General features: G+C 41.7%; 1 protein-coding gene across 3 annotated transcripts in view; it reads left to right on the top strand.

The window, feature by feature from the left end:
• ncor1 (nuclear receptor corepressor 1) overlaps positions 1 to 26,826 on the top strand; it is an 89,514-nt gene that overhangs the window by 15,214 nt on the left and 47,474 nt on the right. For 2 of the 3 annotated variants that reach the window (XM_079508574.1, XM_079508573.1), the window contains exons 5-14: positions 2,544 to 2,726; positions 6,795 to 6,911; positions 8,214 to 8,270; positions 8,437 to 8,489; positions 9,627 to 9,693; positions 13,606 to 13,778; positions 16,392 to 16,482; positions 17,683 to 17,861; positions 18,390 to 18,444; positions 19,692 to 19,793. In XM_079508574.1, coding sequence (XP_079364700.1) covers positions 2,544 to 2,726; positions 6,795 to 6,911; positions 8,214 to 8,270; positions 8,437 to 8,489; positions 9,627 to 9,693; positions 13,606 to 13,778; positions 16,392 to 16,482; positions 17,683 to 17,861; positions 18,390 to 18,444; positions 19,692 to 19,793 — 1,077 coding nt within the window. Of the gene's footprint in view, positions 1 to 2,543; positions 2,727 to 6,794; positions 6,912 to 8,213; positions 8,271 to 8,436; positions 8,490 to 9,626; positions 9,694 to 13,605; positions 13,779 to 16,391; positions 16,483 to 17,682; positions 17,862 to 18,389; positions 18,445 to 19,691; positions 19,794 to 24,535; positions 24,586 to 26,826 lie in introns of those variants that run through there. The other variant, XM_079508575.1, reaches the window with a different exon arrangement.

Below are 26,826 nucleotides of genomic sequence, written 5' to 3'. Positions count from 1 at the left end.
CATGGTTGGTGCTGAGAGATGCTATCTTGTGAGATCAAATTAATCATTCAAATCAGTCTTATTCTGTAGACACATTTTAATAAGCTTAGTTAATGTAATGTTAAGCCCGGATTGTCCGGACAATGGACATGCATCCATCGAGTGACGTGCTGTGATGAAACAATCTTTACCTTGACATGAAACTGGAAATTATAATCAAACCAATCTATTCAGTCAGACTCGGTATAGCCTACACTTTTGAGTGTATTATTCAATTAAGGCATTCAAATATAATATTTTGGAATATAAAAATAAATAAAAAGCCATCTGTTTGAGAGCAGCTGTACAGCTTTAAGTTATGCCCCTTCCTTGCTGTCCTCACGGCAGATAAAAAAAAACGACAAAGTACAACTGTTCTGAACGTACACAACACATTGAATCACTTTAATTGATAAAAAAATCATAACGGGTCAAAGATGAAATTGGTGATCCATTTGGTTATGATAGACAGTTTACAACCAGACTTGACCATAGAAGTGATGTAAAAACCTTTTCCCAGGGTAACTTTCTTAATTTCTCAGAATATTCCGTATTATGTTCCAATATTGACAGTCCTAGTTTCTGCTAGGCATTTTCTTGGCAGGCCAATGTCACCGACAAGATTCTATTTCATCAGCCCAAATATTAAATTGACCAGTCATAAACTAATACACGTCATGTGCATGTTTGCATATATGTGAGTGTGCACCAGCCAACTGATTCTGTTAATGTAGTCCAGTGCTTGAACCACTTTATCACACATGCACTGTGCTATTCCTGCATTTATCCTTTCCTCAAGCATCATTTATCCTAAAATACTACTCAAGCTAGAGCTGGTTGTCTGGGTTAGGACCCACCGCAGTGATGTCTGGTGAGAACTTAACCGGGATGCCGAAATCTCTGACACAACGATATCTGGGTTCTATGGCCAATATCCTGTCTCGTATGGAAGCCCCCCCTCTCAAGGCCAACAACCACTCTTATATAGGGTCGGCTGAATGCCCGTCACGATGACGATGCTGTCCACATCCATATATAGAGTTTCTACATTGACTGATGTCAGCACTAGATGTCCCTGTCTTCTCCATATATGGAACTCTCGTGAGAGGGAGTAAGAGCCTTCATTACACCCATTATGCAGGGGTGTTGCTAGCCAAAAAGAAATGAAAGTAGTCAGGACGGGCGAGTCGTATATCTGCTATCTATAGATCTACAAGCTTACACAGCGTTGTGGTGTAATATTACATAGAATAAACCAACTAGGCTGAGCAGGTGTCGATCTACGCATCTCGTTCAACTAAAGGTTTAAAGGCGTAGTGAAATAAAAAAAAAAAAATCACACTTTTAGACCATATCCGTGGTCATCATATGGGCATACCTAACAATGGATGCCAAAATAATGGGCAAATTATCATTTCTGTGTGTTTTATATCAAAAGTCCATTAAAATATTTTTTAAATTACTTCCTGAAAACAAAAAAGTGCTGCGTGATGACGTGTAGAGATACACATCGATAAAAGCCAATCAAAATGAAGCTCACCCGTTAAATTCCCCATATCTGCGCATCGGTCCAGCACAGCTGCTCCTGATTACAGAAATCCTCCGTTTTTATTCCCATTCAAGATAACATCCAGACAGTGTATTATTACTATTTTCAACTTAATCATCACGCTAAAATATGTATCTGAAAACATTATAGGGTAGAAATAAGCCACATAACAGTAAACTGGTACAGCTGACTGACTATCTGACTTGTAAACAAACACACACCATGCTCCTGCGTATAGCATAGCTACCGTCCCTAGCTACCGTCCCATCGCCTGAAGGGATGCGACGCTCTGATTGGTTCAGAAACTTCAGAGCTGTGTTTCATGTTGAAACCGTCTGAAACTTCAAAATAAAATGCCCACCATTTCCGTTTCCCTACACCTTTAATGATTTAGTAGCCTACATAATCAGCTTTATTACTTACTTTCTTACTTGCCTGCAATGTTTAGCCACGTTCTTCGATCACTTTGCTCCAAAACGCTCTCCATTTCATTGGCAGTCACTGGGCTTGTACAGTATTATATCCCCATTGGTTCCAAAGTCTGAGTACAACTTTGAGCTGTGATGTGAGGTTTTCAAACCTGCGTGCCATATTTATGTTTCTGCCAATTGCCAGTATACTATAACGGCTATAGACTTGTATCTTCCTGGTGTTTTGCCCAGGCGGGCGTGGTTTTGAGGTTGGGTTTAGGCATAGTTTTTGTGAGGGTAAGGTCAGCGTTGGGCATAGTGTTTGTGAGGTTAGGGTTAGGCATAGTTTTTGTAAGGTTAAAGATTAGAGTTTAGGCATATAACTGCCCCCCACCTGGGCGAAACACCAATAAAAGAAAAAGGGAGTCCCATATCGACTAACTGAAATCTTTAGACACCCTGATCACAGCCTACGAATTAAAAATCTATGACATTTATTTGTATAAAAATATATATTTATATTGTTGTAAAGCACTTTTTTATACAATTATTATACTTTGCTCTAGGAGACACAGTTCGGTGTGAAAGTGGAGGCCTCATCCTCAGGAGGGCTGCCTTTACACATGGTGGAGGAGCAGGATAACTCTCCTTCCAAACTGTCTAAGGAAGAGTTGATCCAGAGCATGGACCGTGTGGATCGGGAGATCGCTAAAGTGGAACAGCAAATATTCAAACTAAAGAAAAAACAGGTGGGTACTGGGTATGAATCTTCCCTAACAGTTCGCAGCCACGGGCAAGACTGAGAACAGTTTAGTCCTAGAGGAGATGAGTTTGTCAGGTTCATGTTTGCCGGGTGTAATTAGTCTCCTCCAATGTTCCCCCTAAGGTGCGCCCCGAAATCTGTCACGCACAGACACAGACACTGGTGTAAAAAAAAAAAGTTTTATTAAAAAATAAATGTGTGTCCCCCGAGTATCATCTACACTACAGTAATAATACCTATCCCGAGTCGACATTTGCCCACACTTTATTTAGACTACACAGGCGACAGACAGGTCTCCTCCCCTCCTTTTATTACTCTATGGTCTCCTCTCCTCCTGTGTGTTACTGTGCGGCGAGTGGGGACGTAACAGCAGCAGCAGGCAGCAGTGCAGTCAGTGTTAACAAACCCCAAGAACCAGATAAGATCGCGTTGCTTGGACCTGTGCGTTGATGGGACTTTTAGATTTAAAAGGCGAACGGATGGAAGTGTGGATAAAAGCACCCACTGAGCAATAGACCGTCTATATATAGACGTTTAAACAACCGCTAATCTAAGAATAGACGTCTTTTTGATGGCCCTTTAGACGAATATTACCGTGCTCAGTGGGCACGGTTGTGCGCAATAACAACGAGAGAGGGACTAACGTTAGCTTTGCGTTAGCTGGTTAGCTAACGTGGTTATGTTAGCACAACAAGCCTCTAGTCCTGTGTACTTAAATGAAACATGTGGAAGCTAACGTTAATCTCTAGCGGTCTAGCCCCATATGGAACTTCTCTCTGTAATTCTCCAATCTGTTAATACATCTTTCAATCAATCAATCAATCCCTCTGCTATGTAGAGCTACATTACAATTTACAATTTAGGCATTTAGCAGACGCTCTTAATCCAGAGCGACTTACATTAGGCAAGAACAAAAGTATGGGAATACATCACATATATAAAATGCATTTATCAAGAACCATGCGTAAGCTAAGAACGTAACTAGAACATATCTATATAATGACACTATACATATTAAATATACATATATACTATACTATGCTATACATATGTACTATGATGTGCTATGACTACATACAATGCAATTATTGTGCTGTCTACAAGACATGCTATAAGTCTGTTTCAAATGCTATCTAAGTCTAAAAAGTGCTATCTAAGGGGGTAGGATAAGTGCTATGGGCCATGATGGAGTCTGAAAAGGTGGGTCTTCAGACTACGGCGGAAGATTGGGAGTGATGCTGCAGTTCTGATTGCAACGGGGAGTGCATTCCACAGTTTTGGGGCCAGAAGGGAGAAGAGTTTGGGACGTGTGGAGCGTTGTCCCGGCGTTTTTAGTGAGGGTACTTCCAGCTTTCCTGCGTTGGCTGATCTGAGTGCGCGGGAGGGTTTGTAGGGTTCATAGCCCATAGCCGGCATAGTAGGGGCCATAAGGGGCTGACGTTCGACTTTCTCATGCCCCCCATGTAAAGCACAATTGAGTATTCATATACCAGTCGTTCTCAACCTGTGGGTCCCCACATGATTTGGGGGGGGGGGGGGGTCCCCAGATGACAGTGAAGTGACAATTTAAGGACTTTTAAGACTTGTATAATACCTCAAAGGCTCTACAAGAAAAATACCATTACTGCATCAAAATTAATCAGCAAACCATGCTATAAAAACTGGTCAAACATTGGCCAGATTATTAAATAATATAAGAAAGAGGCACCAATTGTGAAAATAGCCAATCTACAAGTTCACAACGAGCTTGTAGATCGGTTATTTTCACAATATTTATCCGTGGAACCATTCTGTTGCTTGTCTGGGTGGGGGGTCCCCAGTTCAAATATGATTACTTTGGGGGGTCACAGCCTGAAAAGGTTGAGAACCACTGATATAGACTACATGAATATTCCTAAAATTGTTAGCCTACCACCTTGATATAAAACAAAAATGTTGTAACTTGTAGTGCGTAACCTTAACTATTCATTAATTCACTCTTATACCAAAATCCATTTGGAAAAAAGAAAAAAATCACACCTGTGTGAAGTGAGGGGTGCTCACTTCGCATTATCTAACGTTTGGATAGTTGGTGTCAAGGTGACGTATGTTTGCTCAGTAGTTGCTGATGTCTGCTCAGGAGGTTTGAGTGTTTGCTCAGAGGGAACATTGGTCTCCTCTCTACCTCACCATTGCTTCCACTCTTTTTCTTCATGTTTTATGTATTGCAATCTGTGGAGTTCACATTGGCCAACTGTATATTTTAACCCTCAGAAAACATCAACGCCTGTCCCATAAATATTGTGATGCCTCTCTAAGTCATGTCACTCAGTTCTAGTTTCTATTCATGTTTAGAACTCTAGTTTCTGGTACTGTTTAGAACCATTCAGCTCCATGAAGAACATTTTCAGTCTGACCTCAGTGTCACTGATGCAAGCTCCTGCTAAGGCCCATAAGGCCCATATACGCTTGCTGGTACTGTCAGTGAGGGCCCCTAATCAACACACAGAGCCACAGGTTGCTGGTACTGTCAGTGAGGGCCCCTAATCAACACACAGAGCCACAGGTTGCACCAGTACTGTCAGTGAGGGCCCCTAATCAACACACAGAGCCACAGGTTGCACCAGTACTGTCAGTGAGGGCCCCTATTCAACACACAGAGCCACAGGTTGCACCAGTACTGTCAGTGAGGGCCCCTATTCAACACACAGAGCCACAGGTTGCACCAGTACTGTCAGTGAGGGCCCCTATTCAACACACAGAGCCACAGGTTGCACCAGTACTGTCAGTGAGGGCCCCTAATCAACACACAGAGCCACAGGTTGCACCAGTACTGTCAGTGAGGGCCCCTAATCAACACACAGAGCCACAGGTTGCACCAGTACTGTCAGTGAGGGCCCCTAATCAACACACAGAGCCACAGGTTGCACCAGTACTGTCAGTGAGGGCCCCTATTCAACACACAGAGCCACAGGTTGCACCAGTACTGTCAGTGAGGGCCCCTAATCAACACACAGAGCTACAGGTTGCACCAGTACTGTCAGTGAGGGCCCCTAATCAACACACAGAGCCACAGGTTGCACCAGTACTGTCAGTGAGGGCCCCTAATCAACACACAGAGCCACAGGTTGCACCAGTGGCGTTGAAAGATAATTCTCCTGCGCTGTAAGATGCTGCTCCCAATTACAGTACATGCTCCCAGAAAGAGGTGAATTTCTTGAGCCCAGGGCTTACTTGCTCTATCAATCCCCCGCTTCCTGTCGTTATCTCCCTCTGGAGGTGCTTTATAGTGGTTATGTTTCTACTGCTATCTTTTTGGAATTTCTTCTCATTAGATAGGAATGCACAATGCAAGCTAAGCTTTGTAAGCAGGGAGATTTTAACCTGACACCCCCCCCCCCCCCCACACACACACACACACACACACACACACACACACACACACAAAGACTTTCAGGGATTTTTGTTTGTTTGAGGTATTTCAGGAGCTTCTGTTGATGTTGTCTATGATGAAACCTGGTAGTTTACATAACCTGTAAGTCACCAGTTCAACTGTCTGTCAGCATGGCCCCAGTGTCAGAGACCTACAGTCCAGTGGAAAGAGGAAAAAAGAAAAGGCTAAGCCTAAACAAGCAGGCAGAGACTAATCTGATAAATCCTGCCTGGGCCTCCGATATCAAAAGCCTGGATCAGATCAACACAACAGTGCAGACAGAAGCTGAGTCGTGGTCCCTGAAACACCATTGAGTGCAAACTAAATTCATATACGTGGAAACCATGTGCACTTTTTTACTTTTAAATTGGGCACTTCATTAAAAAATAATGTATCCGGGGTGCCTGGTGACTCAGCCTGTTAATGCACATAAATCATATGGTCCTAGTGTTTAAATCCAGGCCCTGTTTTGTCTCACTTGTCTCTCCTCTCTCTGCCCTTGGTTTCCTGTCTGTCTATTCTGACCGATATGAAATTATAAAGCACTTCAAAAACGACAAAAATAAGTTACCCCTGTTTTACCTGTGTATTCTGTGTGCCTTTTTACTTACAGTAATATTGTATTGTCTTCATGTTTCTTAGCAACAACTAGAGGAGGAAGCCGCAAAGCCAGTAGAGCCAGAAAAGCCAGTGACACCGCCCCCAGTGGAACACGTTAAGCACCGTAGCATCGTCCAGATCATCTACGATGAGAACAGGGTTGGTATTTGGCCTCATAACTTAATAAGAACACATTAAGCACCGTAGCATTGTCCAGATCATCTACGATGAGAACAGGGTTGGTATTTGGCCTCATAACTTAATAAGAACACATTAAGCACCGTAGCATCGTCCATATCATCTATGATGAGAACAGGGTTGGTATTTGGCCTCATAACTCCAATGCATTAATTTTTCCTATTTTGTTTTTGTACCATTTGAGGTAGTTCAACCACTTTAAACCTGTTTTGGGCATGTCATTATAGATGAAGATTTTCAGAAAATGTCATGAGTTTTCTGGAAAGAAGCTAAAATGGCAAATGTAGTTGCCCACAATGTGTTGTGAGCTTGGCTATTTTCACTACTCATCATATCGCAAATAATGAATACTTAACTTCATTTTCATGTATGAAGTCTTTTAGCCTAGAGTATGCCTCCTTTTGATTTCTATTTTGTCTTGTCTGTCTACAAGTTACTTCTTAGACTTCCATGCTTGCGATGGTACTGTTTAATGTGAAGTTGTGAATCTTTTATAATCGTGAGAATACATTTTTTTTTTATGAATGTTCGTCCACCACAAGGAGAGCTGAGCGAGGCAGGCTTCATTATCTGTATTTCCGCAGAGCGATATGGGAGTGGAGTAGTGTGTGTGTGTGTGAGAGTAGAGGTTACTGTAGTTCATGTCTTCCCAGGCTGCGTTGTGCTATGACAGTGCTGGGACACGCCTTCACTCGCAGTCAGCCATTAACCCTTTTTAGTAAAACTGGTCGTTTACTTACATCATCCCCCGGCCTTGGAAATCGGCCCCAGTCTACAGGCAGAGGGTCATGAAAAAGGATGTTTAAGAGTTACTGAAGGCTAGTTTTAATGAGCTTTCAGAGCACACAGCCTGCTGTGATCCAGGAGAGCTGTCATTGCCAGCCCTAATTATGCTCCAGTGGAACATTCTTCTCTGTACTTTTGCTCGTATCATGTAGCTCCTCTTTGCAGACAGGTACAACACAGCCTTGAAATGTTTCACTCTGGAAAGGATTTTTGCAGCATGTTCCAATAAATGTCTATGAAAAAATATCTACTACTTTTCTTTTCGTGACTCCATTTTATTTTATGTTTTTGGTATTCATGATCCTATGCTTTGTCAAGATGTTATGTTATGCTCTACATAACCTTTTACACAAAAATGGCTGGCAGTTGGTGCTTTAGTTGTTTTTTTTGTTTTGTGTCGATTGAGGGTGAAAATATGTCATTTTTGTAAAATGACACAAATTAACACTTGAAACACTTTTTTACATCTTTTACCAGAAAAAAGCTGAAGAAGCCCATAAGATATTTGAAGGTCTTGGTCCCAAGGTTGAGCTTGTAAGTATAATTGTAGGGGACTATAATGGTTATTCACTTTTCCCTTTGTAAGGTGTTTGGAAACAAATGATGCATTCTTCAATATTGGATATTTATTACTATTACTCCTAATGGTTAATGATTAATCCACTACTGGTACTCATTTCCCTTTTATTTCTCTTCTCAGCCCTTATACAACCAGCCATCGGATACAAAAGTGTACCACGACAATATAAAAACGTAAGTGCTATGTTACGTTTAGTTGTTAATGTATATAGACTTGCACATGAATGTGAGAAGAGTGTAACCGATGTAATATTCATGACACTAACAGGATATGAGGCATCTCAGCTGAGGGTAGTGATAGGATAACATAACACCCACCTCGTCTAGATAAATCATGCTGATAATTCACTGCCCAGTCTGATCACTGAGTCACCAGGTCACTTTGCCCTACTGACACCGAGCGAGAGAGAGAGCGCGTGAGTGTGTGTGTGTGTGTGTGTGTGTGTGTTTTATGGGCTTGAAGGCCAGGCTGTCTGGTATGAAGCTCTTATCAGCACTGTACCATGAGAATGGCCCATTTGGGCAAAAGTTTTTTTTTGTCCCTCAGAACAGACATGTTCTATCTTCTACTGCCACCACCATGTGCAAATAAAACGGTTCCCACAACTTCCCAGTATTTTGTAGCTGTCTGAATGAAGTCAAAGAGTGAGAGAGAGCTCAGTGATTGTGTTATATTTTAGACTTTGCTGACAAAAAGTATTTCCTAATCTGCAATGGTAGTATTGAACTTGTTGACTGCATTTTCTTATCACATAAAGCAAAGACCTGTGCCTTGTGATATAACTCCTTGTTGCCTTGGTGCTGAATTACTGAGAAATTACTGAGAAATGCCATGATATTTGGTGTGTCTTCATGCAGTAGCTAATTGTTAATGTTAACCTGATGAAGTCCTTCCTGAAGAAAGTGTTTGTTTAATAAAGCACAGGACATTACGTATACTGTGTGCTGCGGACATTACCTAGGTTTACTTTGGGTCCAGCAGCAGCACCAGTTGTATGAAGAATTGTGGGAATGTGCATGTCATGGAAATACTATTCCTGTTTGATTATTGATTTGTTATGATGTTACTAGTGTTCAGCTTATTTCAGCGCTATTCTTACATGACTGTGTTCTATTCTGAGTAACTACATGTTATAAAGAGATGCCTGAATGGAGTGTTCTAGCATTGCAAAGAAACATGGCATGGGACATGCATATGTTATATGCTGTGTGCTGTGGCCATTACCTATGCTTTTTGTGGCTGAAAAATGGTTTATTAACATGGGCTCTTCATCATCTTGATCATATACTGTACATTTTGCTCTCTTGCAGGAACCAAGTTATGAGAAAGAAGCTTATACTGTTTTTCAAGAGGAGAAACCATGCTCGTAAGCAAAGGGTAAGTATCTGCCTTTAAGAACATAGTTTGAAGGAACTTCCAGTAATTTGTGTGATTGCAATTCTTTAAACAGAGAGAGCCCATGCCATACAGGACATTTGAACAATTACTCCAAACACAAACTGCTCTCACACAGATGAGCTAAATGCTATAACAGAAATTATACAGGATTACTTAAGGGTCTCGAAAGCTGTATCACCTTTGCTGTATTAACAGTTATGCAGATCTGTTATGAGGTGCTTTGCATACATTCAACAAGCACCATAAGTTATCTATCTATATTTTCCAAGTACATTAAACACTTAAAGGGAAACTTCACCCTTTTTGTAAAAAAATATGTTAATGACGTTTAGAAGATTTAGAACACTTTCCTGGGCGTCTTTATGTGTGTAATATGTGGTTTTAGATTTAGTGTCTCTGATGTCATCGGCACTGGGCTCACTTACTTCCTGGACTACATGTTGTCTCAGTAAGACAGCCCAACCCATATCCACAAGGCGTATATCTATTCTACGTCCGAGCATAGACATGGTAACGCCCCGCCTGCCTCTGATTGGCCTACCGACTGTCCTCCGAGACGCAAGTTTACTCCGTGGTGGGAAATAATACAAGTACAAGAGAATGACAGCTTGGCACGCGCAACAGTAACTTGTAACTTTTATTTTTGTAGAAGAGGCAAACTAATATTTTTTATGCCGTTTGATTAAATGATTGATTGAACACGTATTTGTATGATTTGATTTGGGTGTGTTCTAAATTAAAATTATTTTCTTGCCATCTACGCTTATAAACGTAGCTAGGCTATTGGGACCTATCTATGCCAGCTACGCTTATAAGCGTAGACGTATGTTTAATCCATATATGAACGCGCCGTCGGTCTGTTTACCTTTTAGCATTGCGCCGGGTAGAATAGCCCTCCTCCGTCACCACCAGTGATGCGATTTCAAAATCCAGCTCCGTTGAGCCTCCATTATAACACGATTTTCAAAGCGCCGTATCTCCAAAGGTTGGAGAGCTGTCCACCCGACGCGCGCACCCGAAGATCATAAATCATTTGTGATTTTGTATCGCATCGCTGAGAAAATGTAGCTAAAGGCTGTGGGCTGTGTTGTGTGGTGTCGTTCCACTTCCGGAAGCCCACACCTTCCTGTTTTACCCGGAAGGACAACCAGCTCTATAGAGTGGGCCTGGACGGGCGGCCCCTGGGGCAGTACAACTACACTAGGGGCAGCAAAGGAGTTAAGTGTTAGTGTTGATTATCGTGTATTAATCTAATACTATTATACTTAAAAGGATAAAGATCAAGGGAAAATAGACCTTTTTTACAGTAGGCTACAATAATGTTTCAAGTTTACACTGTACACATAAATGGCATAAACAAGTTTGCCTCTTCTACAAAACATACAAGTTACTGTCGCGCGTGCCAAGGTGTCATTCTCTTGTATTGTACTTATTTATTTTCCACCACGGAGTAACCTCGTGGCAGACTATCCAGCATATAGCTATCCACCTCGGCGGAAAGTCTGGTAAAGCCGGCAGTGTCGGTAGGCCAACCGGAGGCAGGTGGGGCGTAACCATGTCTATGCTTGGACGTATAATAGATATACTCATCCACAAGGAGAAGCAGTGCACCAAAGCATTATGGGAAGTGTAGTCCAGGAAGGAAGTGAGCCCAGTGTCGATGACATCAGAGACACTGGGCTCACTGCTAAAATCTAAAATATCTAAAACCACATATTACACACATAAAAACCCCCAGGAAAGGGTTCTACATCTTCTAAACGTCATCATTAACATGTATTTTTTGGCAAAAAGTGTCCCTTTTAAGGCTGGTCAGAGCAAATCACAATACCTTAGAGGACCATACTGGTGGTCTACAGGTCTAGCGTGCATGACTCACAGTATACTTGACTGCAAAACATGCAAAACATTTTCCAAAGCATAATATGCTTTGTGCGATTCTGAGGAAGCCACTGGATTTAATTAATTTCATTACAGTATGAAAATCAACTTGCAGACTTTCTTGAGCATGCTAAATATAAATAGATTTTTTTTGTCAAATTGACATCTAGTTTAAAATAGTCAGTGGAAAAGAATATTGATTTATGAACAACATTCACAACAGCTTCCACACACAAATTCATTCATATAGTGTATACAATTGGTTTTGAGTGAACCTTTGACGGTACACTCAGCATAGCAGAATATACAAAGTACACTTTATCTCAGAGACCTTGTGTCATATCTGAAGTCGGAGTAATGACTTTTGTTTTTTAAACATTTTGTTTCACCATCCCAATATTGAAATAAACATAATATTTCATGCTTAACCCTGGCGTCCTGATTCAAAATACGCTAGTATTTGCTGCAAATAACATCTACAAGCTCACAATGTGTACTATTGTTTAGTGAGCCGGTAGATCAACTATTTTTGGCTAAGAGATTTGGTGTAGAGGGAAAAAGGAGTGGATCAAATTATAGACCACCAGGGGCCCTGGTCAACAAAATATACAGGGTTTAAATGGTTAATTATAAGTACCTCAGTTTAGTGGCACATTTGATTCTCTACTTTTGGCGTACATTTTTGTAGTGTTGGTGGGTAGTCCAGTACTTAGCATACCATGTCTAAATAATGCACGGTAAACACAATTGTTTGCTGAACCACATCACGTACTGTGTGTTTAAGCCTTCCAAGTTTTATGGTGCTGTTAAATCGGATCAGAGCTCAGACCAAATAGCAACCAAATAGCTCCTCTCTCTTATCAGCACACTCATGGTTAAACATAGTCTAATCACTTCATGTAGAAGCACTTTTCCTTTTTGTATTGCTTGGATCAGTGAGTGCAACCTTTGTCAGGTTGCACCCAGCCAGGGTCAGATAGACCTTTTGCACTCTGGACAATGGTGGAGTGGACATGGCCTTATGCCAAGAGGAAGGTGAATTGTTTGGCCCTCGCTGGAGAGAGTGGAAACAAGGCTGTATTGTCCTCCCCCATATGGGACTCTTTCCATCTCTCCGCTGAACATTTTAACTCTTCTGGCTCTGGAGGGTTTTTATTTTGGACAAACTTGTTACAGAGTCACTCCATGAAGAGAACATCATGGTAATGTTTTGTGCTGCTGAATCCTACAGTATTTCAAAACAAACATGGGATTGTTTTAATTATTCTCTAGACATGAGTCAGACAACAGGCTAAGCTAGGGAAGTGGCGTGCACTAAGCCTAACTCTTCTGAGTGGTGTAAATATGATGTAGTGTGTAGTTCAGCAAATGGTCCTGTCTGTTTCCAGTAAAGCTTTGTAGGCAGGTGCCAAGTGCTGCTGGAAAAGAAAATCAGTGTATTCATAAAGCTTGTCAACATATGGAAGCACAGTCAGTGCTGTAAAATATCCTAATAGATGGTTGTGTTGATTGGAATTGATAACACAGGGATGATTTGGGACCATGTTATGTGAATGGTGTTGGTCCACTGAGTGGAAACTTCACACTGGAGTCAACACAGCCAACCAGGATATTTTAGAGCACTTTGTGCTTCAGTATGTTGACAAGCTTTATGGAGATGCTGATTTTCCTTTCCAGCTCGATTTGGCACCTGTCTTGGCAACACTGTCAGGTGCTAGTCTCAAGTGACAAATCACCATCCCAAATATGAAAATTATGTATATTTCTTGTGCAGTACTGTTATTTAGAAATTCTTAGTCATGGTCCATAGATAACATTTTGTTCCATGTAATGATGAGAGCACCACAATTAGTGCGAAATGTAGTTTCCCAAACTTTTGTTTCCTTTATTGTTTAGCAGCAGTTATCACAAAGCCTGTATATTCAGTGATATTAGCATCGCTGGATATTAGCATCCATATTAGCAGTTGTTTAAAGTTTTCCTGTTGTGTGTGTGTGTGTATATTCACAGGAACAGAACATCTGCCAGCGATATGACCAGCTGATGGAGGCTTGGGAGAAGAAGGTGGAGAGAATGGAGAACAACCCCAGACGCAAAGCCAAGGAGAGCCGAACACGGGAGTACTATGAGAGGCAGTTCCCTGAGATCCGCAAGCAGAGAGAGCAACAGGAGCGCTTCCAGAGGTTTGTTACACAACACGGTGCACAGCTGTGGCTGATGTTAGCCCTAGCTCTGCTACAGTTGGAGGCCATCGATATTGTCCTTTTCTTTTTGCTGAGGTTTGCGTGATCTGCGCAAAAGGACAGTTAACCCATTTTGGGCGGGAACCCCTTTTGGTGTTTTAAACATTGTTATAATTTAGCTATTGCTATTTTTTAAAAATCGTGAAAATAGGATTTATAAGGATTTTTTAAAATTTTGAGGTCAGGCCTAAATGGGTCAAATAATAAGGGACAATATCGGTGGCACCCAACTGTAGGTCAACTGTAGAAGATAATGGTAATGAAAATAAAGAAAATATCAATACATGTGGTTGAATCATGATGGAAGATGTGTTCCCAACTTACGTAACTCTGCAGAAAGCATAATAAACTTTGTTTCCTAATTGTTATTTAATATGAAAATCATATGGAAACATTTTGCATTTAGAAAGTTTCTCAAGATACTGGCTCGTCATAAGGCAGTGTGGGTCTTTCTTAGATACTGGCTCGTCATAAGGCAGTGTGGGTCTTTCTTAGATACTGGCTCTTCATAAGGCAGTGTGGGTCTTTCTTAGATACTGGCTCGTCATAAGGCAGTGTGGGTCTTTCTTAGTTACTGGCTCGTCATAAGGCAGTGTGGGTCTTTCTTAGATACTGGCTCGTCTTAAGGCAGTGTGGGTCTTTCTTAGATACTGGCTCGTCATAAGGCAGTGTGGGTCTTTCTTAGATACTGGCTCGTCATAAGGCAGTGTGGGTCTTTCTTAGATACTGGCTCGTCATAAGGCAGTGTGGGTCTTTCTTAGATACTGGCTCGTCATAAGGCAGTGTGGGTCTTTTTTAGATACTGGCTCGTCATAAGGCAGTGTGGGTCTTTCTTAGATACTGGCTCGTCATAAGGCAGTGTGGGTCTTTCTTAGATACCGGCTCTTCATAAGGCAGTGTGGGTCTTTCTTAGATACCGGCTCTTCATAAGGCAGTGTGGGTCTTTCTTAGATACCGGCTCGTCATAAGGCAGTGTGGGTCTTTCTTAGATACCGGCTCGTCATAAGGCAGTGTGGGTCTTTCTTAGATACTGGCTCTTCATAAGGCAGTGTGGGTCTTTCTTAGATACTGGCTCTTCATAAGGCAGTGTGGGTCTTTCTTAGATACCGGCTCTTCATAAGGCAGTGTGTTTCTCCAGATACTGGCTCGTCATAAGGCAGTGTGGGTCTTTCTTGGAATTAGCTTTGGAAAGGACATGAGGGTAGGGCTGACATTTGGCACCATAAACTACATCATTCCTATTGAAAGACTTCACAGCAATGGCTGTTCCAATACGTTCTTGGTCTGGCATTGAGCACACTGTATAGTAGAGCTCAGTATGTAAGTCTATTGGCTAAACCACTGCCTCTTACCTTAGGAGAACACCAATTGTACATATGTGACCCATCATTATGATGGCAACATTATAGCGGCATTTTACCCAAAGAAATTGTGCCACTGTTCTGTGGATAATGCATTTTTCTGCATTGATTATGGAGCTGAAATGCCGACAGCTAAAGAGAGAGAACCCTGGAAGCATAAATTTGTTTCCAAACCTTCAGACTAAAAATCCTAGTTTTGTCATCACTACATACTCATCATTTTAAATCATCATTTTAAATACTACAGCGAGTTTGGTTGAGTCAATAAGCCCCTGCCCATCACCAAAGAGCTTGATGTAGCTCTGCCAATTGAGAGCGCAAATCTATCTATAAATGCACCACGTGTCTGTACGTCTGTCTGTATGTCTGTCTGTATGTGTGTGTGTGTGTGTGTGATAATGGCACACACACTGCATCCGCGTTACCCTCAAGTCCTAATTATTACTCGAAATATATTTTTTAACACCATAGATTTGTGTATAGTTTATGAATTGAATACAAACGCAGAAAATTAAATATGCAAGAATGATGCAACTTCTCCACCCATTCGCATCGAGTCTACTGAGGTAGAGGTGTGAATTAGACCTTGGACCCAAGTTAAATATCCAGTCAAATATATATTGGATATGGATGAGAGTGTAATGTATCGGCAATGTAGAGACAGGAAACTAAAGGGAGCATGACATGCAGCATGGGTCCAACCTGGAGATGATCTATTCATGTGTTTGACTGACGCACTATGACACTACCCCATTAACTACTAGTGTGCCGTTAGCACAATCTAGTTTGAAGGGTGTTTGTTGGAAAGTCGATTCATTCTAAATATTAAGTGTAACAGAACTATTGCTATCCATTTCCTTATTTATGTTTGATTTTGAAAAGTGAAAGTCTGAGGAAGAGCTTTGACTCAAAACGTTACCATTTATGAAGTAAAGATATTTCTGGGAGCAGAACATGTTGTGCGGACTCTTTTTATTCTTGAATTATCACTGTTTTTGATCCGGCACGCAGCCCATTAGGTTTTAGATGTGTGTGTGTGTGTCTTTTTGGCTGTTTTTCAGCCTCTTTTGCCACTTGATTTTGAAAAGTGAGACATTCTTTTTCAATGTTTGAACAAGTGATTTTGAAGCATAGTAGAGGTAACTTTGTCTTATCATCCCTCATACAACATTAAATATTTCTCTTCACTCAGAGTTGGCCAAAGAGGAACTGGCATGTCTGCAAACATTGCAAGAAGTGAGCATGAGATATCAGAAATCATTGACGGCCTTTCTGAACAGGAGGTGAGTATTGAGTACCAGAACAAACTGGCTTATTTGCTACGTTGACATGCCCAATAATATTTTCTTAATATTCTTGTTACTCAAGTATTCTGATTAAGCACGGATAAGGTTGTATCTCAGCTGTGAGATACTGAGAAGAAAATACCTGAAATATTCTGATCTTATCCAGGACACTGAGTAAGAATATTCAAAGTTGCAGACGGGAGTAAAAAATAAATCATTTATAATTTCATCAGTGGTCGTATCATAGCTGATTCATCAAAATGTAATGAACCAGTTGCAATTCTTCTGCCTGTGTCCAATAGAACAATGAGAAACAGTTCTTCTGCCTGTGTCCCATAGAACAATGAGAAACAGTTCTTCTGCCTGTGTCCCATAGAACAATAAGAAACAGTTCTTCTGCCTGTGTCCCATAGAACAATGAGAAACAGTTATTCTCCCTGTGTCCCATAGAACAATGAGAAACAGTTATTCTCCCTGTGTCCCATAGAACAATGAGAAACAGTTCTTCTGCCTGTGTCCCATAGAACAATGAGAAACAGTTATTCTGCCTGTGTCCCATAGAACAATGATAAACAGATTCTTCTGCCTGTGTCCCATAGAACAATGATAAACAGATTCTTCTGCCTGTGTCCCATAGAACAATGAGAAACAGTTCTTCTGCCTGTGTCCCATAGAACAATGATAAACAGATTATTCTGCCTGTGTCCCATAGAACAATGAGAAACAGTTATTCTGCCTGTGTCCCATAGAACAATGAGAAACAGTTATTCTGCCTGTGTCCCATAGAACAATGAGAAACAGTTATTCTGCCTGTGTCCCATAGAACAATGAGAAACAGTTTTTCTGCCTGTGTCCCATAGAACAATGAGAAACAGTTCTTCTGCCTGTGTCCCATAGAACAGTGAGAAACAGTTCTTCTGCCTGTGTCCCATAGAACAATGAGAAACAGTTCTTCTGCCTGTGTCCCATAGAACAATGATAAACAGATTATTCTGCCTGTGTCCCATAGAACAATGATAAACAGATTCTTCTGCCTGTGTCCCATAGAACAATGAGAAACAGATTATTCTGCCTGTGTCAGATAGAACAATGAGAAACAGTTCTTCTGCCTGTGTCCCATAGAACAATGAGAAACAGTTCTTCTGCCTGTGTCCCATAGAACAATGATAAACAGATTCTTCTGCCTGTGTCCCATAGAACAATGAGAAACAGATGAGGCAGCTGTCGGTAATTCCCCCCATGATGTATGACTCTGAGCAGCGGCGAGTTAAGTTCATTAACATGAATGGCCTGATGGAAGACCCGATGAAGGTGTACAAAGCCCGGCAGTTCATGAATGTTTGGACTGAACACGAAAAGGAGATCTTCAAGGACAAGTGAGAAGCAGTTGTTGTTGTTTTATTGTCACTCATAAAAGTACAGACTAGTTACTTGTTTCACTGTGTCAAGACTAAGAGTATGAATTTGAATGTTCTATTAAAGTTTTAGTCACAGCAAGAGTCACAGTTTCAAGCGGCCAGTTAAGATAAATGCTACAGAATGCCGATATTGGATATTTGAAAGTTGTTTTACTATTCTTAAATAGAAATGATTGGTTCATAACTTGTGTAGAATTTGGCTTGTAAATAAAAAATAACTGGTATGTGGTCTGGTCGTACAGGGTAAGATTTTCTTCATTGCAGATTTTCTTTTAAATATTATAATAAACAATTATTAAATTATCTCTGCTCACAAATAAAGTGAGTGTCAATGGAAGTTACTGTAAATGGAATAATTTCCATCATACTCATTTGGTGTTGTGCCATGAGTATATACAACAGCATACTGTGTATCATAATGGCACTCTGTGTTACTGAAATAAGTTTTATGTCTCTGTTAACCTATTATAACATTTTTGTTTTCAGATTTGTCCAACACCCCAAAAACTTTGGTCTCATTGCCTCCTATCTGGAGAGAAAGGTAAACTGCAGATTATCTATTTCTGTCTGTCTGTGTACACGCATTGATTCTGAGCATTTATAGATTATTTATTATTATGCCCCCTCTGGTTATGCAGTTGCACTGACAACTACCTAAAGTTGAATGTGGACAGAACAAAATAACATTGAAACAACCCACTCCTCATTCATGATAAAATAGTAGAACAGGTTGACAGTTTCACATATCTTGGACTCGCACTGTACAATAGACTTAGGTTTGATCAACATATTACATTATTATCTAAGTTTTCAGCAAACACGTCATGTAATTCGTAAATTAAAATCATTATCTGTTGCCCCTCATCTTCTATTTCTCTGAACAAAATAATTATTCAACCTGTTTTGATTAATTATTCTGTATGTTTTTACACTATCCATGCCTAACAGAAACAAACTGTTCAGTATTACCTGTATTGCTTCCAAGATTATCGGACTTCCCAAACCAACACTCTCTGATATGAACCATAAGGTCATCACATACTTAGCACTTTCAATATCAAATGACACTGATCAACAGACCTGTTCAACACCTTCGGGGACAATAAAGATTATTAGTACTTGTAGGCTAGTCAATGACGGCACAGTGACACTGACAGACAGTTCCACAGACAAACAGAGATATGGAGTCAAGATCAGAGTCAAGATCAAGATCAGAGTCCTGCACGGGTCCGTGCAGGACTCTCCCAGGCACGGGAATGTAGTTGAATGAGGCTACTGCTGCTTATTATCACAACATAAAGTTATATCATGATTTCAACCTAAATGGCGTAATATATCAACAAGGATGATAAAAAATAGGATGATAAAAAAATGATTAGCCTGATGACCGTCTGTTTCTGTATCACAATTTACGTTAGAACTTTAGTTAAACTTTCAGAGTGATCACACACGTTAGCTTACATCTTTTACTTGAATGTTGACATTATAATCCCTTGTTGTTTCATCAGCGCGAGCGTGAAAAATAGGCTACAGGCTACAGCTCGTAGTGATAAAAAAAATAAACACCACGCGTGAAATGCTATGATAAGGAAGCAAGGAATCGGTCAGATATTTGTACAGCACTCCCTTGGGTCCTCCTTGGCAACACATTCGAGAGGCGGTCGGTCAGGCGGTTCTCGAGATATGCGGGGGGACATGGACATACACGCAGAATGTTCATTAATTTATAGATGGTGGCAACCTTTTTAATAGAAAATGTGTTTCTTTCCCTATGTTCCTGTGTTCCAGTGTGTGGCTGATTGTGTCCTGTACTACTATTTGACAAAGAAGAACCATAACTACAAGACTCTGGTGAGACGCAACTACGGAAAGCGAAGAGGAAGAAACCAGGTAAAGCTGGAGATGTTTTAATCCCCACATTCTCATTTTAGAAGACACCTGCAAAGGGATTGCAATTGCTCTTGGAAATCGCATGCTTCAGGTGTTCCAGGCTAAATTTACAATTTAGGCATTTAGCAGATGCTCTTAATCCAGAGCGATTTACATAAATTACATAAATTTAGCCTTTGCATATGCCGTTAAGGTTGTTGGGGCTAGTGCAAGTGCTACCTATGGCAAGTGCTAAGGGCCAAAATGGAGTCTAAAGAGGTGAGTTTTCAGACTACGGTAGAAGATTGCGAGTGAGTCTGTAGTTCTGGTTGCAATGGGAAGTTCATTCCATAGTTTTGGAGCCAGAAAGGAGAAGAGTCTGGGACGTGTGGAGTGTTGTCCCGATATTTTAGTGAATGCCAGCCTCCCTGCGTTGGCTGATCTGGGCACACGAGGCGGTTTGTAGCGTCCGATCAGACTTTGAAGATAAGTGGGGTGCCATAACTTTGGTTGCTTTGAAGGCCAGCATCAGAGTTTTGAACTAATGGAGGGAGAAGGGGGGGAGACATGTGAGAATTTTGGCTGGTTGAAGACCAAGCGAGCTGCGGCACTTCCGGCATTGTTTGTATATTTCTGATGACGTTGAGTTTCGCTATCAAGAGTAGCTGTTGATGTAATGTTTCTGTATTATGAGTAGCAGTTGAGCTGTGTAGCAGAAGGCCCTCTAGCCTACAAATTACAAAAGCATATCCATCTCTATTTTGGAAAGCTCAGCCCTTCATCAGAGTTACAGGAGCTTGGTGGAGGAGTGTGATGTTGACAAATGGAGGGTAAATAATAACTAAGTCAAGCTGGCCGGCTGATTTATGGAATGCCTGGAGAGTGATGCCATAAGTCAAGAGGCTTCCATATTGTGTTTCTAAGCCTATGGCAGGGGCAGAGAGAGGAGAAACACTGGTTAGCAGCTCTGCAATCTGAGAACCAATCATCATCAAGGAAAAACAGCGCCCTCTTTTCCTTGAAACAGTCTGTCTCAAAAGACTAGCATCGCTGAAATGAGCCTATCCATCACATAGATTCATTACAGAAAAAAAACGTGTTTCTTATATAGATGCATTTTTTTTGCATTGCACTCAATACAGAAGGAGCAAAGCTTGGTGGTCTAGGATAGAATCTGTGTTGAAACTAGAAACGCTCATTCCTCTGAGTGCAGGTTTCCGCCAGGCCTGATTGCCTAACCAGGGCCTGCAGACATTGGAAGGCAGTCATAGCCAGTTGAAATGGAATCTGGAACAATCTGACCGATACGTGTTGATCACATGACTCCAGAGATAATGTGAAGTTATTTGCGTGAGACCGTGAGTGTGAGAAATTTGTAGGAATAGGGATACACCAATGTATCGGCCACATATCAGTATCGGCCGATATTTGCCGTCAATATCGTTATTGGCAAATGAAACTGACATTAACCGATGGCAGTAGCCAATATTTATCTGTTGTTGATAAGCATACATTTTGCGTTGGCTATGTTGGTGTGTTGGTTTATATCTGCAGCCTACCAAGCTGTAGATTCTGAACGTTTATTTCCTGTATTGAAGATGTATTCCCTGGCACAAAAGGGGAAATAAAAACTGGTTATAGGCCAAATCGTAAGGTGGGCTGTTGTATACAGTGTATGTGTGTGTTATACACACACACACACACAAATAGACACACACACAAATAGACCCTAATGCGTCAGTTATGTCCTAACAGGCAATAATTTAGCTGGGGACCCGTGGATCCCCCTCAAGGACCCCTGTTTGTCCCCAGACCCCACTTTGGGAACCTCTAGTGAAGATTTCTAATGGAGTGATGAGGAATTTCATCTGTGTTGTGCAAGTGTGGTAACTAAATTGTGTATACAAAAATCACACCTGTGTGAAGTGAGGGGCGCTCTTATCATCATACATCATCTCATTCCGGCCAATCAGAATGTGCGTCCTCACCTTTGTGTTCAGTGTTTGTGTTTACACAAACACTCAAAGCTGGCCATTCATTGTCAATGGCATTCAATGTTTGTGTTAGGACAATGTTTGTGTTTACACAAACCCTCAAAGCTGGACATGGGTAGCCAGAGCATACTGTTTGATCATTCCTTGCCTTTTGTGCAGTGAACAATTTGCAGAATTAGGAGATGGAGTGAAATGACTTGTTGCCACGTATATTCCCCCCCAGACCTTCATTATGTGCTGCAGCAACAGAGAGTGCTCTGTTTGAGAGCTGGAGGACAGATCACAAGTTTTGATCTTACGCCATCTGCTGTCTCCCAATCAGCTCGGGGAGGACAAGTAGCCCTTTAAGATGGCGTGACCAAGGACTATTATTGCCTTGAGAAGAGATCCCAGCCAATAACTAATACATCTTTGAAATCTCTGATATTGCCATGGAGATTGGCCTTCTATTTTATTTTTATTTTTTGTCGAAAAAAGATAATCTCTTCTGCATGTGGTGGTGATCCCAACAAGCAGCTCAGAGTGAGAGTTGCCGAGTACATACAATTCCCCACATAGTTTAGAGAGTGACTGGAGTGAGCCATTAGAGAGCGAGGGGAGAGCAGGAGAGAGCCAGCAAAAAGTAGGAGCAAGGGAATGCAGGGAGTGCGAGTGAAATAGAGGGAGAGGGCGGGAAAAATACCCTCAGTGAGATGGACTGTGCTGGCAGCCGGGTGTTTGCTGCGTTGTTTCGTTTAGCCCTCTCCGGTTCCTTCTCTCTGTAACTCGTCTCAGAGACACCCCTCACACTTAACAGCCGAGTGGTACAGCCCGGCCAACTGACAGGCCCAAAAAACTCACTGCTGCTGCTGTGAGTGCCAATCAAAGAAGCGTGCTCGACACGGATTACCTTGCCTGACCCTGCATAGATAAGTGCGTGCATGTGAGATGGACAATTCTTTGGGCGGCTTCATGGATGTATTAAAAGAAGTGCGGCTTTAGCGACCCAATGACACGCTTTCCTGGAATATGTGTGACTGTGCTCTGGCTCGGCAGCCCTTCTAAGGAGCTCTGCAATGGTCTCTCCTGCCTCTCAACTGCTACTGCTGCTATGGAACTACTGGAAGCTAAACTCGCGTCTGCAATGCCAGTAAGCTGTGGCTCACGGCAGAGCAAACGTATTTTTATGACTGACAAATGAGCTTGCAGGTATGTTGCGCTAGCTTTTTTCTGTTTAACTTTTTCGGTTTATTGCTGTGTTTCTTCGTCCTCTCGGGTTTGGTCGCTCTTTTCCATTCACAGTGCCTCTCTTATCTTTCTATCTCTTTAGATCTGTTGTTTTAACAACTAGATAGTTGGCTTCTACATTGACCTGGTGCTTTAAAAGGCATTTAAGCTGCTTCTAATAAGTTACTATATTGGTCTGTTCAAGCAGGGTTCTCCATGTGCCTGAATGAACTGTAAGGGGCAGATAAATAGTTGGGTCTTAGTTAATACTGCCTTGCTCATGCTGCAATAAATTCTGAAAAAAACACAAGATATATGGAGCCTGTGTGTGCCTATCTGCACTTCTAGCTATGAAAAAAAAAACTTGCACAGCTTTGCACAGTGACTCGGAAATAAAGCCCCTTCACCATATCTTTCCTGTGCTACAGTATGCCAAGTTCTGCAACCACTTGTTGACATAATGGATGATGTCATCCATGGAGATGTTCAAATCCAAGAATATGTAGATGTTCTTTTGAAAAAAGGCGGAGATCCGGGCACACAAAAGTTAAAAAGGAGAAGAATATGTATTAAACCAACTTATTTCGACCTATACCGGTCTTCATCAGGGCCAAGTCTTTGTATCTACCTGTACGTCTCCGTCGAGCACCTGGTTGCTTTCTTGCCTCTGCCATGTAGATGTTCTTTTTATGGTTATTTATTCACTTTAGAGAGCTACAGTTGTGTACCACAATAATAACAGCCTGAATGCACATCTGTAAAGAAACATCCAGCCATATAATTGCACATGACAATGCTAAGTTATTCATGTTATGGTTTGTCAGTTGGAGTTCAGTTTACTGGCCTCCTCCTGTATCGTCTCACTAGGTAGCGCTAGAAATTAGCAAATCTTCTGATACATCTTTAAAAAAAGCTGCATATACTGATGATGCAGGTTGCCCTCAGAGCAAATTCTCAGGAGCTTGTTTCACCTTAAAAGCAAATTTCTTATATAGATAGTATGTCATATAGTTAGGTGGTTAATTGTTGAGAAGACCTAAATACTGTAGCTATCAATACCTGTTATGTAGTATGCAATTATGGGCCCTGAATGCCTCCATGCTATGCTACTTTTTTTGTCAGGTGAAACCTGGAGGTTATGCAATAACCGTGGTTATGTAAATACTGCAAGCGAGCATTTGCTTGCTATGGGAGAGTATCTCCTGATGCGACAGATGGCGCTCTTTCCCAATACGAGTCACTGAGCGCAGTATTAATTGAAAGAACTATAGGTTACAAACGTAACCCTGGTTCTTTAATAATACAAGCGAGGTGACTCGCATTGGGAAAGAGCGCCATCTGTCGCATCAGGAGATGCTCTCCCATAGCAAGCAAATGGGAGCGTTAGCACTATTCTCACATTATAACTGACTAATGAAAGCTCATGAAATGTAGACGACCTATTGAAGACCAAGTCATACTGATGGCCTAGCCTGATAGGCCTATCTCACAGCATTTCCCCGCCCCCTTTTTACGCCCCCTTTTGTTGATAGTGGTGTTATTCTTTTTGCGGTCCATAGGCTTCCATGTTAAAAGACGTATTTTCACAAGCCACAAACTACCGTTTTGTAAAGGTAAGGTTTATTCTACTTATTTGAGTTGTTATACCATTGTGTTTTCTTCATATTATTATCGGTCTTTTATATATATCGGACATTTTAACATTAGGAAATGTACTTCGATTCTCCAGAGAAAAAAAGTGGTAATGCCTAATGTTAAATGACACCACTATCTACCGGAAGTGGGCGTGGAAAGGGGGCTGTGAGATAGGCCTATTGGCTGCCTCGTCTGCCTCCTCTGGTCAATGGGACATGCAGCAAGCAACGGCATGCCAACGGCATCCATGCACACACGCACCTCTGGCCAATGGGACAGCAAGCAACGGCATGCCAACGGCATCCATGCACACACGCACCTCTGGCCAATGGGACAGCAAGCAACGGCATGCCACCGGCATCCATGCACACACGCTCAGCGCACACACTCGAGTCGACACACGCAGTGAAATGAATCCGCAGCATGACAGGCAACGCTGAAGCGGCACAACAAGCGTTCGGCTAAATAATATAGATTAGATATAGGTCCAGTGCTGGTTGATGTGTTTGTAAAGCGTTATACTATTAGTATTTATTATAGAGCGCCGTCTCTATAATAAATCCCCTGGTTCACGGAAGTTTTTCTCTATGGAGAATAACATGGTGTCGACTTAAATCGTCTCAGAATTGTGGTCCAGGGGCACAGTCTGGACCACAGTCTAAACTACCTCCCCCTGGCCAGCCGGGGCGCCTGATGGAGGGGAAAGGAACTGGTCGGAATAACGTGTTCCTTCCACACGCTACGTCCGGCCAGGGAAATGACCCCTGTCAGGTGAGAAGAAGCAGCTTGGACTCCGAGTCCTCATGCATAGAAGGAGGCATGAGGTCAGTCCGCTGCCCCCCAGGTTGGCAGAGGAAGTGTAGTGCCCAGGATTACATTAGATAATTGGCACTGGGTGAAAAAAAACTGGGTTGCAAAATCGTGGGATAAAAATGATTAAAAAATAATAATTGTGGTCCAAAAATAAACAAACTGTCTCTGTGATATTGTTGGAAGTGTCTCTGTATCATTTACGATAGTCAGTCATATTTGATAATGTCTGTTGCGTGGTCGCACAAATGCGTGGTGTTCGTCTATGACATTATCATACATGGCTCAGTTAGTCAGTTAACATGTGCTGTTTGCGCTATGTGCATACATCTTTGAAACTTCATTACCGAGCCAGCTTGTTAGGTCTGCTATTTACAATAGAACGTCTAACCACGGCCGCCAGGTTGTGACAGAGAAACATACGTTTTATTTATTTATTTATTTGACAGGGACAATGCTCATTAACACCATGGAGGCCCAGGGCGGAGATCTCCATCAAGTTCAAGTTCATGGTCAAGTGCCCAAGGCGGAGATTGATAAATAGGACGGAGATTAATGATATCAAACCGATCGCATCGCTCCACAGCCTAGGAGCGCTTGTTGCCCAATCCTCGGTGTTGCACAACAGTGACGCGTCATCGAAAATGTTTCCTGCCTGTTTAGCGGACGAAAACGAAAATCTTAAAACGTTCATAACTCGCGATCTAAATCATACCGTCTAATTCTGAAAAAATATCCTGTGTTAGACGGTGCTCCGCGGTCCAGTCGCTAGTCGCGATAGATTTATTCTTACCTCCCGTTGTTGTCGATCGACTCTAGAGTGGTGTGGCTATTGTTAGCTGCTACACAGACATTCTGTGTTACAACAACTTCCGGTGCGCCGGTAAAAGTGGTCCGGGCGCTATAAATGATGGGCACATTTTATTAATGGATTTAATAGGTCCGGGCAAGCAAGGTGTTAATCAACATGTCAGTTTTCACATCCATGTAAATGGGCCAGAGTTAGCCATAAGCTAATTTACATCTGTAGTCCCTGAGCAGGCTCTTAAAAATGGTAGTAAAACTATACATACAAAAACACATACAGTACAATACAATACAATACAACAATAAAACATTGCACAGGTGACACTGGTGATCTGAGAGCTGATAATTACTCATGTTACAGATTTGATTTGTTTTAGCCACCTCTTCAGGTTGAATTTGGAGGTCTCTCTTACTTCTGTAGGGAGACTGTTCCAGTGATTGGAGACTCTAACAGAGAAGACTGTTTTACCAAACACACTACATCTGATTGGCACTTCACAGTCTCCTCTGGTAGTTGCCCTTGTTGCTCTATCACCACTGTCAAGTTAAAAAAAAGGGGGGGGGCTGTCCTTATCCTAGCCATTTAGGTCGACATCATGCTA

This window comes from Electrona antarctica (genome assembly GCF_951216825.1).
Source record: "Electrona antarctica genome assembly, chromosome: 8".
Lineage (NCBI taxonomy): Eukaryota > Metazoa > Chordata > Actinopteri > Myctophiformes > Myctophidae > Electrona > Electrona antarctica.
The sequence above is the reverse complement of the archived record's forward strand: the minus strand, read 5'-3'. Positions and strand labels throughout refer to the sequence as shown.